Source organism: Cuculus canorus, unplaced genomic scaffold (assembly GCF_017976375.1).
Source record: "Cuculus canorus isolate bCucCan1 unplaced genomic scaffold, bCucCan1.pri scaffold_119_arrow_ctg1, whole genome shotgun sequence".
Taxonomy (NCBI): Eukaryota; Metazoa; Chordata; class Aves; order Cuculiformes; family Cuculidae; genus Cuculus; species Cuculus canorus.
The window spans coordinates 29,465-44,781 of NW_026527763.1; the positions used below are offsets into that span (position 1 = coordinate 29,465).

Here is a 15,317-nt window from a genome sequence, read left to right on the forward strand (position 1 = left end):
GGGTCCATGAAGGATCTAAAGGGGTTTCAAAGGAGTCCTTGAAGGATCTAATGGGGTTCCTGAGGGTTCTGGAAGGGTTTTGGTGGTGTCAGAATGGTCCTGGAAGGATCTAAAGGGGTTCCAGTGGGGTCCTCGAAGGATCTAAAGGGGTTCCAGAGGGTTCTGAAATGGTTTTGGTGGTCCCAGAGGGGTCTTTGAAGGACTAAAGGGGTTCCAGAGGGGTCCTTGAAGGATCTAAAGGGTTTTCAGAGGGTTCTGGAAGGGTTTTGGTGGTCTCAGAGGGGTATTTGAAGGATCGAAAGGGGTTCCAGAGGGTTCTGGAAGGGTTTTGGTGGTCTCAGAGTGGTCTTTGAAGGATCTAAAGGGGTACCAGAGGGGACCTTGAAGTGTCTAAAGGGTTTCCAGGGAGCTCTGTAATGGTTTTGGTGGTCCCAGAAGGGTCTTTGAAGGACCTTAAAGGGTTTCAGAGGGTTTTGGATGGGTTTTGGTGGTCTCAGAGGGGTCTTTGAAGTTTCTAAAGGGGTTCCAGAGGGGTCCTTGAAGGATCTAAAGGGGTTCCAGAGGGTTCTGGAAGGGTTTTGGTGGTCTGAGATGGGTCCATGAAGGATCTAAAGGGGTTCCATAGGGGTCCTTGAAGGATCTAAAGGGATTCCAGAAGGTTCTGGAAGGGTTTTGGTGGTCTCAGAGGGGTCCTTGAAGGATCGAAAGGGGTTTCAAAGGGTTCTGGAAGGGTTTTGGTGGTCTCAGAGGGGTCCTGGAAGGTTCTAAAGGGTTTTCAGAGGGTTCTGTAATGGTTTTGGTGGTCCCAGAAGGGTCTTTGAAGGATCTAAAAGGGTTCCAGAGGGGTCCTTGAAGGATCTAATGGGTTCCAGAGGCTTCTGGAAGGGTTTTGGTGGTCCCAGAGGGGTCTTTGAAGGACCAAAGGGGTTCCAGAGGGGTCCTTGAAGGATCTAAAGGGATTCCAGATGGTTCTGGAAGGGTTTTGGTGGTCTCAGAGGGGTCCTTGAAGGATCTAAAGGGTTTTCAGAGGGTTCTGGAAGGGTTTTGGTGGTCTCAGAGGGGTCCTGGAAGGATCTAAAGGGTTTCCACAGGGGTCCTTGAAGGAACTAAAGAGGTTCCAGAGAGTTCTGGAAGGGTTTCGGTGGTCTGAGATGGGTCCATGAAGGATCTAAAGGGGTTCCAGAGGGGTCCTTGAAGGATCTAATGGGGTTCCAGAGGGTTCTGGAAGGGTTTTGGTGGTCTCAGAATGCTCCTGGAAGGATCTAAAGGGGTTCCAGTGGGGTCCTCGAAGGATCTAAAGGGGTTCCAGAGGGTTCTGAAATGGTTTTGGTGGTGCCAGAGGGGTCTTTGAAGGACTAAAGGGGTTCCAGAGGGGTCCTTGAAGGATCTAAAGGGTTTTCAGAGGGTTCTGGAAGGGTTTTGGTGGTCTCAGAGGGGTCCTGGAAGGATCTAAAGGGGTTCCACAGGTGTCCTTGAAGGACCTAAATGGATTCCAGAGGTTTCTGGAAGGGTTTTGGTGGTCCCAGAGGGGTAATGGAGGATCTAAAGGGGTTCCAGAGGGTTCTGGAAGAGTGTCGGTGGTCTCAGAGGGGTCTCTGAAGGATCTAAAGGGGTTCCAGAGTGTTCTGTAATGGTTTTGGTTGTCCCAGAAGGGTCTTTGAAGGACCTTAAAGGGTTTTAGAGGGTTTTGGATGGGTTTTGGTGGTCTCAGAGGGGTATTTGAAGGATGTAAAGGGGTTCCAGAGGGTTCTGTAATGGTTTTGGTGGTCCCAGAAGGGTCTTTGAAGGATCTAAAAGGGTTCCAGAGGGGTCCTTGAAGGATCTAATGGGTTCCAGAGGCTTCTGGAAGGGTTTTGGTGGTCCCAGAGGGGTCTTTGAAGGACCAAAGGGGTTCCAGAGGGGTCCTTGAAGGATCTAAAGGGATTCCAGATGGTTCTGGAAGGGTTTTGGTGGTCCCAGAGGGGTCTTTGAAGGACCTAAAGGGGTTTCAGAGGGTTCTGGAAGGGTTTTGGTGGTCTCAGAGTGGTCTTTGAAGGACCTAAAGGGGTTACAGAGAGGTCCTGGAGGGATCTAAAGGAGTTCCAGAGGGTTCTGGAAGGGTTTTGGTGGTCTCAGAAGGGTCCTGGAATGTTCTAAAGGGGATCCAGAGGGTTCTGGAAGGGTTTTGGTGACTCAGAGGGTTCCATGAAGGATCTAAAGGGGTTCCAGAGGGTTCTGGAAGGGTTTTGGTGGTCTCTGAGTGGTCTTTGAAGGATCTAAAGGGGTACCAGAGGGGACCTTGAAGGATCTAAAGAGGTTCCAGGGAGTTCTGTAATGGTTTTCGTGGTCCCCGAAGGGTCTTTGAAGGACCTTAAAGGGTTTCAGAGGGTTTTGGTGGTCTCAGAGGGATCTTTGAAGTTTTAAAGTGGTTCCAGAGGGGTCCTTGAAGGATCTAAAGGGGTTCCAGAGGGTTCTGGAAGGGTTTTGGTGGTCTCAGAGGGTCTTGGAAGGATCTAAAGTGGTTCCAGAGGGTTCTAGAAGGGTTTTGGTGGTCTGAGATGGGTCCATGAAGGATCTAAAGGGGTTCCAGAGGGGTCCTTGAAGGATCTAATGGGGTTCCAGAGGGTTCTGGAAGGGTTTTGGTGGTCTCAGAATGCTCCTGGAAGGATCTAAAGGGGTTCCAGGGGGTTCTGAAATGGTTTTGGTGGTCCCAGAGGGGTGTTTGAAGGACTAAAGGGGTTCCAGAGGGGTCCTTGAAGGATCTAAAGGGTTTTCAGGGGGTTCTGGAAGGGTTTTTGTGGTTTCAGAGTGGTCTTTGAAGGATCTAAAGGGGTACCAGAGGGGACCTTGAAGGATCCAAAGGGTTTCCAGGGAGTTCTGTAATGGTTTTGGTGGTCCCAGAAGGGTCTTTGAAGGACCTTAAAGGGTTTCAGAGGGTTTTGGTGGTCTCAGAGGGGTCTTTGAAGTTTTAAAGTGGTTCCAGAGGGGTCCTTGAAGGATCTAAAGTAGTTTCAGAGGGTTTTGGAAGGGTTTTGGTGGTCTCAGAGGGTCTTGGAAGGATCTATAGTGGTTCCAGAGGGTTCTAGAAGGGTTTCGGGTGTCTGAGATGGGTCCATGAAGGATCTAAAGGGGTTCCAGAGGGGTCCTTGAAGGATCTAAAGGGGTTCCAGAGGGTTCTGGAAGGGTTTTGGTGGTCCCAGAGGGGTCTTTGAAGGACTAAAGGGGTTCCAGAGGGGTCCTTGAAGGATCTAAATGGTTTTCAGAGGGTTCTGGAAGGGTTTTGGTGGTCTCAGAGGGGTCTTTGAAGGATCTAAAGGGGTTCCAGAGGTGTTGGGAATGGTTCAGTGAACAAGGACATGATTCAATAGAAAAGCTTTGTGAGACACCTATTCTATAAATGGAAACTTTGTTAAACTCTGAGTGTGGATATGGACTGAAAGAACGCGAAGGCGCGCAAGGAGGAATCTCTAAGGAGGAACTTCTGAAGGACAACGAATCTTTCCCAAGGGAACAGAGGGAGCACCGAGCCCGGCTGCAACGGGAATATAACTGCAAGGAGAGAAACAGAGCTCGAAGGAGCAACATAGCAACAATGAATTAACGAGGGACAATGAATTAATAAAGAACAAATAGTTTTAGTAACCAATCATGTGTAAACTATAACAAAGCACAAAGCACAGAGCATCTTTTGAATGTTAAGGTATATAATCCGGGTTGATTGTGAATAAAGTCGCAGCTGCTTTATCACTCACACTGAGTCGTCCGCTCGCTCCCCTCGGCCGTCGCATCTGCTGTCATGAAGCCTCTTATTTTCAGAACCATTTCTCGGCACAAACTGTATAAGCAGTCCTATTTGCCTCTTACAACTGTTCCTGCACAGTGCTTTGAGGGTGGGTTCAGGGTTTTCATGGGGAAAGGGGGAAAGGATGGAACATTTTGAATGTGTGTCCCAGAAAAAAGGAAGGAAAGCACCATAGTTGGGAAAACGGCTCCAGGCAGGGATGAGAAACCCTCTTCCCAGTGCAGTCCATATTGATGGTGCCATGCTTTGGTGAGTATCACAGAGCACTCTTATAGCTCCCTACGAGTGTTTCTCATTTAATTTGCACGATAAAGGTATGGTTTGTATCCTCCGCGTCATTCCACTGGTGCAAAAAGTAGAGGTCCTTACACAGTGATGTATAACCCTAAACCCGGAACAACCTGTCCAGATTGCAGAGAAAATATTCTCATCCCTTTAAAAAGCTTTCAGCCTCATCTGTGCTCCCCACAACGAAGTTGCTTGCGTCCTTGAAAAGTGGCTGTTCAGAGTCCCGGGATGCTGAGCACTTTCCCCTTTAATTTAGTTTATAGGAGCTGATCTGCTATTTAATCTGGTGTGTGCTGACCTCTGGTGGCAAAAATATCCATATGAATTACATCTATTTCACTGCAGGTTAGAAATGTGAGTTTTTCTCTTACAAGGAGGTAACAGTAAAGCAGCAGGACAGGGACCAGAGGCTGGCAAGAAACCCCATCCCTGGAGGTGTGCAGGGCCAGGTTGGATGGGGCTTGGGCAGCCTGATTTAGTGGGATGTGCCTGTCTATGGCAGGGGGGTTGGAAGTAGATGATCTTTAAGGTCCCTTCCAACCCTAACTGTTCTATGATACCATGAAAACAAGGTAAAGGTGGCTCTGATGCTGAGCAAACCTGGATGTGTTTCATTAATCCAAAGGACCAAGCCCTGATCCCATTAACTGAAAGGCCAAGCCCTGACCCCCAGATCTGAGGAAGGGACATTCTGTCCCTCACTCAGTCCTCATGGCTCTTCCTGGGGCAGTGGAATGTGGAGATGGGCAATGCCAAGGGCAGGACCCTGGAAAAACACCTCCTGAGAATGGACAAGGAGGCAATGAGGCCCCAGGGCTGGAAGGATTTGTCATCTCCGCATAGGCATCTATGGCAGAGTGGACAGCCATCACCAAAGTCATGGAAAGGCTGCTCTGGTAGGGAGCTTTCAGCTTTTCCACATCCCTCTGTCCTCTCCACAACATGCTGTCCCACAGTGTTGCATCACCTGTGCCTCTTGCCCTGAGGCTGCACTCATCTCCCCGGCTGCCCCACCTTGCTGTCCCCTTCCTTTGCTGATGTCTCTCTGTCCTCCCCGGCTCTTGCGTGACACACAAAGCCCTGGGCTGATCCAGACTCCTTCTGGATGACTTGTGGCACCACAGCACTGCCCTTTGAGTGATATTTCTGTCTCCTCTTGTCCAGCCTGGACCTCCCCAGCTACGAGTTTTAGCATTATTTCTTTCTCCTGCCATTTTCCACTATGCAGAAAAGCTCCACCATCTCTGAAACCACCCTTGAAGCACTCTCAGGCGAATCCTACGGTGTCTGCAGCCTCCACACCAATGAGCCCAGAGGCCACTGGTCATACGCTTGAGGTCTCCAAACCCCATCCTGGGAGGCCTCTGGGCACTCTCCGGGGTGTTTGCAGGTGAACTCATAGTGGTCAGAGGCCAAGAAAGACTTTTTCCCAAAGCCTGTGGTGGCAGGACGAGGGGCAATGGCTTTGAACTGGAAGAGGGGAGATTTAGATTGGATGTAAGGAAGAAATATTTTACAATATGGGTGTCAAGGAATCGGAACAGGTACCCAGAGAAGTTGTGGATGTCCCATCTCTGGAAGTGTCCAAGGTCAGGAACTTTGAGCTAAAGCGAGAAAATTGATTCAGTTCTAGCTGAGACCGGAACGAACCAGTATGGACTAAGAGATGGAGATTGCCCAGGGCCTGGCCGGGATGGGGTTCATTTTCTTGCTCGTAGCCTGTGTGGGGCTGTGCTCTGCGCAGGGCGCTGATAACACACTGCTACTGCAGCTCCTGCTGCTCCGTGCTGGCAGAGAGGCAAAGGCCTTCTCTGTTTCTCACTCTGCCCCAGAGAGAGGAGGCTTGGGGTGGGAAGAGACTGGGAAGGGGGAAAATCAGGACGGGTGGCTCAAACGGACCAAAGAGCAATCGCACGCCTCGTAGAACCTTGTTCAGCACTAAAACTGGGAGGGGAGCTTCTCCAAAGCAGCCATTGCTTGGACACTGGCTGGACATCACTCTGCTGCTGGGACTGACTGCTTCTCCATCCCTGGTTTCCTTTTTTCTTCCCTCCGTTTATGAAACTCTCTTTATCTTCACCCACCAGTTTTGTTTTCTTGCTTTTGCCCTGGCGATGGTCTCCCCCATCCTGCTGGGGGAGGGAGGAGGGGATTGTGTAAGGGTTTTGCTGCCAGGGGGTCACCCCAAAAGGCAATCACACAGCAAAGGGGTCGGTGCGTGCTTGTGAGGTCACCACTGCCCGAGTAGCCGATGGGCCAAGAGGAGACTCGTGGCATTTGTAGGAGCTTGTGAGGTCACTTGTTCACTCACACCTGATAAGCGGGGAGAGAGCAAAAGGTTGGATACATGGTGGTCAGGTCACTGATTCCCACGGAACCAACAGGCCTGGGGAAGCACAAAAGCTTGTGTAGGTGTTGGTGAGGTCATTAGTGTCTGATTCCTCCACAGGCCAGGAGAAGGCCCATGGGTTGTGCAGGTTCTTATGAGGTCACTCCCCCCTGAGGAGCTGATAGGTCAGGAGAAGGCCTGTAGATGGTGCAGGTGCTTGTGAGGTCACCGGTGCCTGAGCAGGTGATAGGCCAGGAGGTGGCACATGGCCTGTGAAGCTCCTTTGGATGTCAGTGGTATCTGAACACCGGATAGACCAGGAGCAGACATGGCAGTTGTAGATGCCAGGAGGTCACCTGTGGCTGAGTGGTGGGTGGGCCAGGAGAAGGCACATGGCTATGTACGAGCTTGGGATTGCACTGGTGCTGGAGCAGCTTTTGGGAAAAGAGCAGGCACACGGCTTGTGTGGGGCTCCTGATGACACCACAATAATGCTTAAACATGACTGAATATGGCTTTTTGGAGGAACCATCATCAGCAGAACCCATGCACAGCACACAGGAGTGAGCATCTGACTCATGAGCTCAAAGCAGCAGCAGGAGGGTGTGAGGTCACCATCAGTGTCACCCTGTGGGAGTCCACAGCTGCTCTGAGGAATCAGAGAGAAGGGATATTGATGTCAACAGAAAACTGTGTTCCAATAATGATGCTGGAAATTTCCAAAGAAGAATCTTGGAAGTGAAACAAGTAACATCTAATTGAAAGTTGGCAAGAAAAATAGTAGATACAGGTAGCGCATAGACAGTGTTGTTCAACGAATCATAGTAAAGCTTTAGGCACGTGGACAGAGCGGTTGAGGAAATCACTTTAACAGCTTTAGTATACGAACACAGTCTGATAGATAAGGAAAAATATAAAGAGGCCAGTAAAACAATAAGGTTTGGCTTTTGCTCACAAACTTTTGAATGTAGTGTCCATCCCAACAACGACACCTATCTTTCCATATTTGGTTTCTACCGGTATATTTCCTACCGGCATTTCCTTCTCTCAGCACTTGGGGCTTGATTGTCAACACCTTTCTTGTCCTTCAAGGGCCTGGAAATGCCTGCGGAACGTTTGCCACCCACATCTGCCTTTTCCAAGGACCCCAGAACTGCTCTGATTGCTCTGGCAACTTTGAGAGCACATTCAAGGGTCACAGGCAAGGGTGATGCAGCAGGCAGAAACATTTGCACTGAGCCTGTCCAAGGTATGTGAGATGAATCTCCCTGGACCCGTAGGGTTTGTTCCTGGAGGCACACACAGAACTGCCAGGGTTCTGTCAGGAGTCCACATCTCAGCTGCCCTCGTGGACTCCTCATGCACCCAAGGATATTCACCAAGTTTTCACCATTTACACACAAAGGCAAGAGTCACAGGGATTCTCTGGACTCCCAGAGAATCAGATGCACTCAGCCCTGTGGTGTATCCCACCACTCTGTGCTTGTCTGAGATGCCTCATGTCATGAGGAATGGACACAGAGACCTCAGTTCAAGGAAGCACATCCCAGTGCTACATTGAGGCACTTACACTTGGGATGTTGATCTCAACACAATGTGACTTTGAGAAACTGTCTCACAGACCTTCATGGAACCCAAGGAAGAGCTGTTTGTGTTCTCTTGGGTTCATCTCACCTCACACATGTGACGTACGTCCTCACATCTTGTCTGAACAGTGTGAACTTTGAATCTGAGCTCCTCTTTCTGTGTCCTTTCAGGGAGGGACAAAGAGTATCTCCAAGCTGGAGAGAGAGGGCAGTGCTGGGAATGGTGGTTTTGAGGGGCTACTCCAGGATGATTGTCCTGGGGCAGGTTCTGTGGGTGCTCCAGGGCACATGGGCACAGACCAGACCCTGTCCTGAAGATCTCCCAGAGGAGGCCTGGATGTGAAAGAAAACTATAGCCTTCCCAAACCCATCACACCTGCAGTGCTTACCTTTACACTGGTGTTTTCATCAGTGGCTCAGGTTCTTGGACAAACCCCAAAAGAAACCCTAAGACCTCAGTGCAGGCCTGAGGAGATCTCCTCTCTTTGTGGAAAGGCTGTTGTGGAGACAGCTCTGTCCCACAAGTGCCCACTGCCTGTCCCTGCCTGCGGGCACAGCACTGCCACGCAGCACCGCTGTGACCAAGCTCAGAGCCCTCAGACCTTCCAGCAAGGCAAGGGGTGAGGAGGAGAGTGTGGAAGGGGAGAGAGAACAGCTCTGGGAGATCAAGCGCTGGTGCCTGGCAGGGCTGCCGTGCTGGGACTCTGTTCCCCTCCACCCATGCCCACAGGAACTGTCCCTGCAGCTCAAAAAAGGCTTTGGAGGAAAGATATCAGGAAACAAATGTTGAATATCTCTTTCTTTTGTTGAAACACATAGAGAGTACAGCTCCACATTTACACAGCTGACCAGTAAGAAAAGGGAAAGATCTCAGGAAAAAGAACGCAGTCACTGAAGGTGTTTTATTTGGTTTCAACACAGGGGGACCACAGCTCCTCAGTTGCAGAAGCAGGATAACTGCTATGCAGCAGATAATGAGCAGTTCATTGCTTCAGAGAATCATCCAGGTATCAGTTTCCACACTGCATCCTTGAGCTGCTGGTTCCTCAGGCTGTAGATGAGGGGATTCAGTGCTGGAGGCACCACTGAGTACTGAAATGACACCACAAGGTCCAGAGATGGAGAGGAGATGGAGGGGGGCTTCAGGTAGGCAAATACTCCAGTGCTGATAAAGAGGGAGACCACGGCCAGGTGAGGGAGGCACGTGGAAAAGGCTTTGTGCCGTCCCTGCTCAGAGGGGATCCTCAGCACAGCCCTGAAGATATGTACGTAGGAAACCACAATGAAAACAAAACAGCCAAAAGCTACAAAGACACTAATGGTAAGAAGCCCAAACTCCCAGATGTAGGAGTGTGAGCAGGAGAGCTTGAGGATATGGGGGATTTCACAGAAGAACTGGTCCACAGCATTGCCCTGGCAGAGGGGCAGAGAAAATGTATTGGCCGTGTGCAGCAGAGCATTGAGAAACGCAGCGCCCCAGGCAGCTGCTGCCATGTGGACACAAGCTCTGCTGCCCAGGAGGGTCCCGTAGTGCAGGGGTTTGCAGATGGCAATGTAGCGGTCATAGGACATGATGGTGAGGAGAGAAAACTCTGCTGAAATGAAAAACATGTAGAGAAAGACTTGGGCAAGACACCCTGCATAGGAAATAGCCCTTTTGCCCCATAGAGAATTTGCCATGGATTTGGGGACAATGGTGGAGATGGATCCCAGGTCGAGGAGGGAGAGGTTGAGGAGGAAGAAGTACATGGCTGTGTGGAGGTGGTGGTCGCAGGCGATGGTGGTGATGATGAGGCCGTTGCCCAGGAGGGCAGCCAGGTAGATGCCCAGGAAGAGCCAAAAGTGCAAGAGCTGCAGCTCCCGTGTGTCTGCGAATGCCAGGAGGAGGAACTGGGTGATGGAGCTGCTGTTGGACATCTGCTGCCTCTGGACATGGGGCACTTTCAAACACAGGAAAGACATAGACAAGTTAGGGGACCCTTCTCTGATGAAAATCAAAGTTATTTCTCATAGAACCACCCCCAACCTGCCTCTTCTCATAAGGAGGACCTTTGGTAGGTCCTTTTCACAAGCCGTTGTTGCTCCTCACTGACGTTGCCCCAGGAGGCAGAAGGCTGTGATGTGGACTCTGCAGGAGTCAGTGCTGCCCTACAGCAACAGGGGGACGGAACACAGAGTGATCTCAGGATGAGTCCACTCCTGATATCAAACAGCTTTCCAGCATTGTCCCTCCCCATGCACTCGACTGCAGAGCAGAGCAGAGTTGAGGGGATTTTGCTTTGTGTCTTCTGTCCTGATTGCCCCAATACACCTCAGGATGGTTTTGATGCAGAAACTCATGGCTATTCTGCTTCACTCCAAGTGAAGTCTCCTGAGTCCTGACAGGCAAATGGGCTCTCCCTTAATTTGGAGTGAGCACAGCTGGTCTGTCCATCAGCCCTGGCTTCAGCTTCCCTGTACTGGAGGGCTTTTGTACTCGGGTGCTCTCCCCAAAAGAAACTGCACTGCTGGGAGCAGAGGAATCCGGTTTCCCAATGCAGATCTCCAAATACCCTCATGCTTCCTACCTGAGGTCTCCCCTCCCAGTCTGGGACACAGAGGGCTCATTGCTGCTGCCTCCATGCAGACGATGAGCAGCACTTCCATGGCCTTGGAGCTGAGGTCTCTTATCCATGGGACTGCTGGATAACACAGAGATACCATGGGAGAGCTGTGCCCTTCCGGAGGGCAGCCTGCAGCCCAGAGGATTCACCAGGGAACGAGTCAAATGTCCTAAATCTGGGGTGTCCTGAGAGGAGAATCTGCTCGTTTGCATTGCCCTGAACCTGTCAGTTAGGAGAGGGATTGGACTCTTTACTCTTTCCATGGCAGAACCCACAGCTCTCTAAACTGCAGCTTAACCCAAACCCCATCCCAGAAGGTGCAGTGATGAGAACCTGAAGCAAAGCAGGAGAGGAAAGAGGGAGACATGCACAGCGCTGCTGCCGATGGAGCCAGCACAGAGACAGACAGTTAGGGTGGGGTGGTAATTTCTCCTTTGAAGGGGTGAGGCTGCTGGGAAGGTGACTGACCACCCAGCCTGAAGAGAAGAGGCAGGAGAGGAGAGCCTGGGTTTGCTCCATGGCAGGTGCCTGCTCTGCAGGGGATGGCAGGCAGGAGCCTGAATCCCCCTTCCCATGGTGCTAATGGGAGCAGATCCTTCTCCATCCCTGCCCACGTCTCTTCTGCCTGGAGCTTGTCCCTGCTGAGAGCTGTTTCTCTGTCCCAGGATCTCCTCCCTGTCTGTGCTCACAGAGCCCACCCCACCCACTGTGTGCTCAGCTCTGCCCTGCAGAGCCCTCCTGGCAGTGGGGCACTGCTCAGGGGCACCTCTGGGTGTGCAGGGGCTGAGGAGCAGCTCAGAAAAATCCTAACGGGAACTGGAGTCCCAGTGTCTTTCAAGAAGAGAGAAATAAATTCCCACCTCCCACTGCCCCCCCAGCCAAGCAGGAGTGGAAACCTGAAAGCACAGACTCCATCCCTTCCAGGTGAATGCTGCCTTGATGCCATTCTTCAAAAGCACCCTTTGCACCTGGATCTTTGAGAAGCCCTGACACACACAGCACCCTCTCAACAGCAGAAGGACCCTGTTCTGCCCTGCTGGGGGTCACTCCTTCCCCCACAGCTTCTCCCACAGGTCCATGGGCAGCTCCCCGGGCAGGCTGAGCACTGACCCTGGCAGGCGGCAGAGTCCCCGTTCCCACCACCCAGAGCCTGGAGTGCAGGGAACCTGCTCTGAATGACAGCCCAGGGCACCCCTGGCTTCACAGCCCTTCCAAAGTGCCTCACAAGAGCCTCCTCCTCGCAGATCCAATGAGCTGAGGGCTCTGCAAGCTTGGGAGATGCCACCAGGATCCACAGCTGCATTGCCCTGCACCCAGACTCACCGTGTCTAGGACTGCAGAGGTTGCTCCTCCAGTCAGCTCTCAATCATCCTCCCACTCCCGACCATGTTTAAGCTCTCTCTACCTTGCTCGTCTCTCTTAGAAACCATGGACGTTCTCTTCTCCCTGCTGGGCTTTGTGGAGTTCTTGGGCAGAACATGAGCTCCCTCAGTGCCAAGAGCCCAGCCCAGCTCAGCAGCAGAGGAGCAGCCCAGGGCATTTAACGATCCCTCTGGTGGGTTTGATGCTGAGTCCATGAACCTCATCCTCTTAGAGGAAGTTGAACAAACTTCTCAAGAAGTAAAACTCCAATTCAAGCTCCAAAGTTTCTTGTAGTGTTAATGGGTCCCACGGAGGGCACTGCTGAGAAAGCATCTCCAGGGTTCAGTTAGAGCAGAAAAGTGGAGGCAGTGATGAAAGGTTGGGAAAACAAAGGTAATGGTGGCTCTGACGCTGAGATGTGTTTCATGAATCCAAAAGGCCAAGCCATGACCCTCTTAACCAAGTGGCAAAGCCTTGAACCCTAGAGCCTTAAAGGGAGATCCTGTCCCTCACTCATTCATCAGGGCTCTTCCTGGGCAGTGGGATGTAGGGATGGGCAATGCCAAAGGCAGGACTGTGGGAAAACACCTCCCAGGCTCCTGGGTGGGAATGAGGAGGCCATGAGACCCTGGGACTCTAAGGACAAGGTGTTTCCTCTTTGGCATCAGTGTCAGAGACAACAGCCATAGACAAGGAAAAGAAGACTTTGGTTCTTTTGGGGGTTTTGAGCCTTGTTGGAACCCTTGACCATCTCCACCGCAGGCAATGATGTCCCACACCTCTGCCTGTCGGCTGTAGACATCCACCGTGCCACTGCACCTTGCTCTCCCCTGAGCATCTTCCTTTCTTTACTGATACCTCTCTGTCCTCCCTGGGTGTTCCTAGAAAGACAAAGCCTTGGGCTGGTCCACACTCCCCAGGGGTGACGAGTTGTGCATCAGCACTCGTGCACTGTAGGGAAGCTGCAGCCATGGGGCAAAATCACCAAAGAAGCGATGGCATAGGAAATGTGAAGGAGTAGTCGTAATTCTGGAACCAAGAGCTCATCTGCTGTGTTGGATCATAGAATCATAGAATCACCAGGTTGGAAAGTACCCACTGGATCATCGAGTCCAACCATTCCTAACACTCCCTTAAACCATGTCCCTAAACACTTCATCCACCCGTTCCTTAAACACCTCCAGGGAAGGCAACTCGACCACCTCCATGAGCAGCTGTTCCAGTGCCCGATGACTCTTTCCATGAAGAATTTTTTTCTGATATCCAGCCTGAACCTCCCATGGTGGAGCTTCAGGCCATTCCCCCTTTCTGGTAGTTGTAGAGAGTTGTACTCTCTACAACTCCACAAAAATCCTCCATGCAGCTCTCCAGCCACTCTTCCCCCAGTCTGTAGCACTGCATGGGGTTGTTGCACCCCAGGTGCAAAACCCGGCATTTGGCCTTGTTGAACCTCATCCCATTGGCCTCAGCCCATCTTTCCAGCCTGTTCAGATCCCTTTGCAGAGCCTCCCTACCCTTCAGCAGATCCACACTTCCTCCCAGCTTAGTGTCATCTGCAAACTTGCTGAGGGTGCACTCAATGCCTTCATCCAGGTCATTGATAAAGGCATTGAACAGAGCTGGACCCAGTACCGAGCCCTGAGGAACCCCACCTGTAACTGGCCTCCAGCTGGAGTTAACTCCATTGACCACCACTCTCTGGGCCATCCAACCAGTTTTCAACCCAGTTTTCAACCAGTTTTCAACCCAGGAGAGTGTGCGCCTGTCCAGGCCAGAGGCTGACAGTTTCTGAAGCAGAATGCTGTGAGAAACTGTGTCAAAGGCTTTACTGAAGTCCAAGAAGACTACATCCACAGCCTTTCCCCCATCCAGTAGTCGAGTCACTTTGTCATAGAAGGCAATCAGGTCAGTTTGGCAAGATCTGCCTTTTGTAAACCCCTGTTGACAGGGCCTGATCACCCGGTTCTCTTGCATGTGCTTCATGATAGCACTCAAGATCACCTGTTCCCTGACTTTCCCCGGCACTGAGGTGAGACTGACAGGCCTGGAGTTCCCCGGATCCTCTCTGCAGCCCTTCTTGTAATTTCTTGGCACAACATTAGCCAGTGTCCAGTCCAGTGGAACTTCCCCAGTCACCCCGTTCACCATGACCCTTTGAGCCCGACCCATCAGCTGCATTCTGTGTTTATCCAGCCGGATGCTGGACATTTAGTTTAGGAGGATCCTGTGAGAGACCAGATGAAAGGCCTTGCTGAACTCCAGAAAGATTATGTCAGCTGGTTTCCTTGGTCAGCTGGGTGGGTGACCTTGTCAAAGAAGGCAATTAAATTTGTCAGGCAGGACATTCCCTTTATAAATCCCCACTGACTGGGACCAATGACTCTTGTCTTTCAAGTGCTTTTCAGTAGCTCCTAGAATAATCTTCTCCATCATCACCAGACACTGAAGTGACAATGGTAGGTCTGGATTTACTGGTGTCACCCCTGAATCCCTCCTCAAAGACATTTGCCATCTTTCAGTCAACTGGTACCTCTCCAGATTCCCAGGAGCACTGAAAAATCATGGAGAGAATCTCTCTATGAGCTCAGTCACTCTTTAAGTACTCCTGGATGAATCCCATTAGGCCCCATCCACTTATGGAGACCCACCTGGAGCAGCAGATCCCCCACAAGGTTGGGGTTTGTTGGGAGTTTATCATTTGCCTAAGACTTGGTCCTCCAGCCCAGGGCTCTTGGGAGTTCAAGCCCATCATATGTACTGAAGACAGAGGTGAAAAAAAAAAGCATTAAATGCCTCTGCTTTGACAAAAGCACAGTCTGTGATGGATGTCATCAGTGTTATTTCCAATTTATACCTCCCCTGGCAGAACTTCCTGCCATTCCCTTGGGTGGACAAGTTATCATGTGGCCTGGGGTGTCTCAAGGACCCATAATCCAGCAGGAAGGGGGCTTTGAGGTCACTTTGCCTCTGGAGGGGACAGGCCAACAGCAGGAACGTGGCTGGGAAAGAGACTGTGAGGTCACCACTTTCTGAAGCAGCTGATGGGTCAGCACCTAACTCATGGCTGGGATTTGTGCTTTAACGCTGACATCTGGCAGTGTCTCTGCCAGGCCGGCGGAAGGCACCTGGCTGGCTCATTGACTACAAGGTGCCATAGAAAGGTCAGGTCATAGAAAGCTGGGGTCATAGAAGACCTGGGTCATGAAAAAAATGGGTCACAGCAGATTCGTGTCATGGCAGTTTCATAGAAGGACCGAAGGAGAGTTGGATCCTAGGAGAGATGGGTCATAGAAGTCATAGAAGTTTTGGGTGAGACAAAGGTTGTAGAAGAGTTGCGTAATAGAAGAGCTGAGTCTGCATTACAAGGG

At 51.3% G+C, this 15,317-nt stretch overlaps 1 protein-coding gene across 1 annotated transcript; it reads right to left on the bottom strand.

Moving 5' to 3' along the window:
• Positions 1-8,983: 8,983 nt before the first annotated feature.
• LOC128850613 (olfactory receptor 14A16-like) lies at positions 8,984-9,907 on the bottom strand. The gene has a single exon (XM_054055581.1). The coding sequence runs from the start codon at positions 9,899-9,901 to the stop codon at positions 8,984-8,986; it is 918 nt and encodes a 305-aa protein (XP_053911556.1). The 5' UTR covers positions 9,902-9,907.
• Positions 9,908-15,317: the final 5,410 nt, after the last annotated feature.

Bases quoted from the DNA above. Each gene is read 5' to 3' on its own strand.
- LOC128850613 (XM_054055581.1), bottom strand. From the start codon at position 9,901: ATGTCCAACAGCAGCTCCATCACCCAGTTCCTCCTCCTGGCATTCGCA.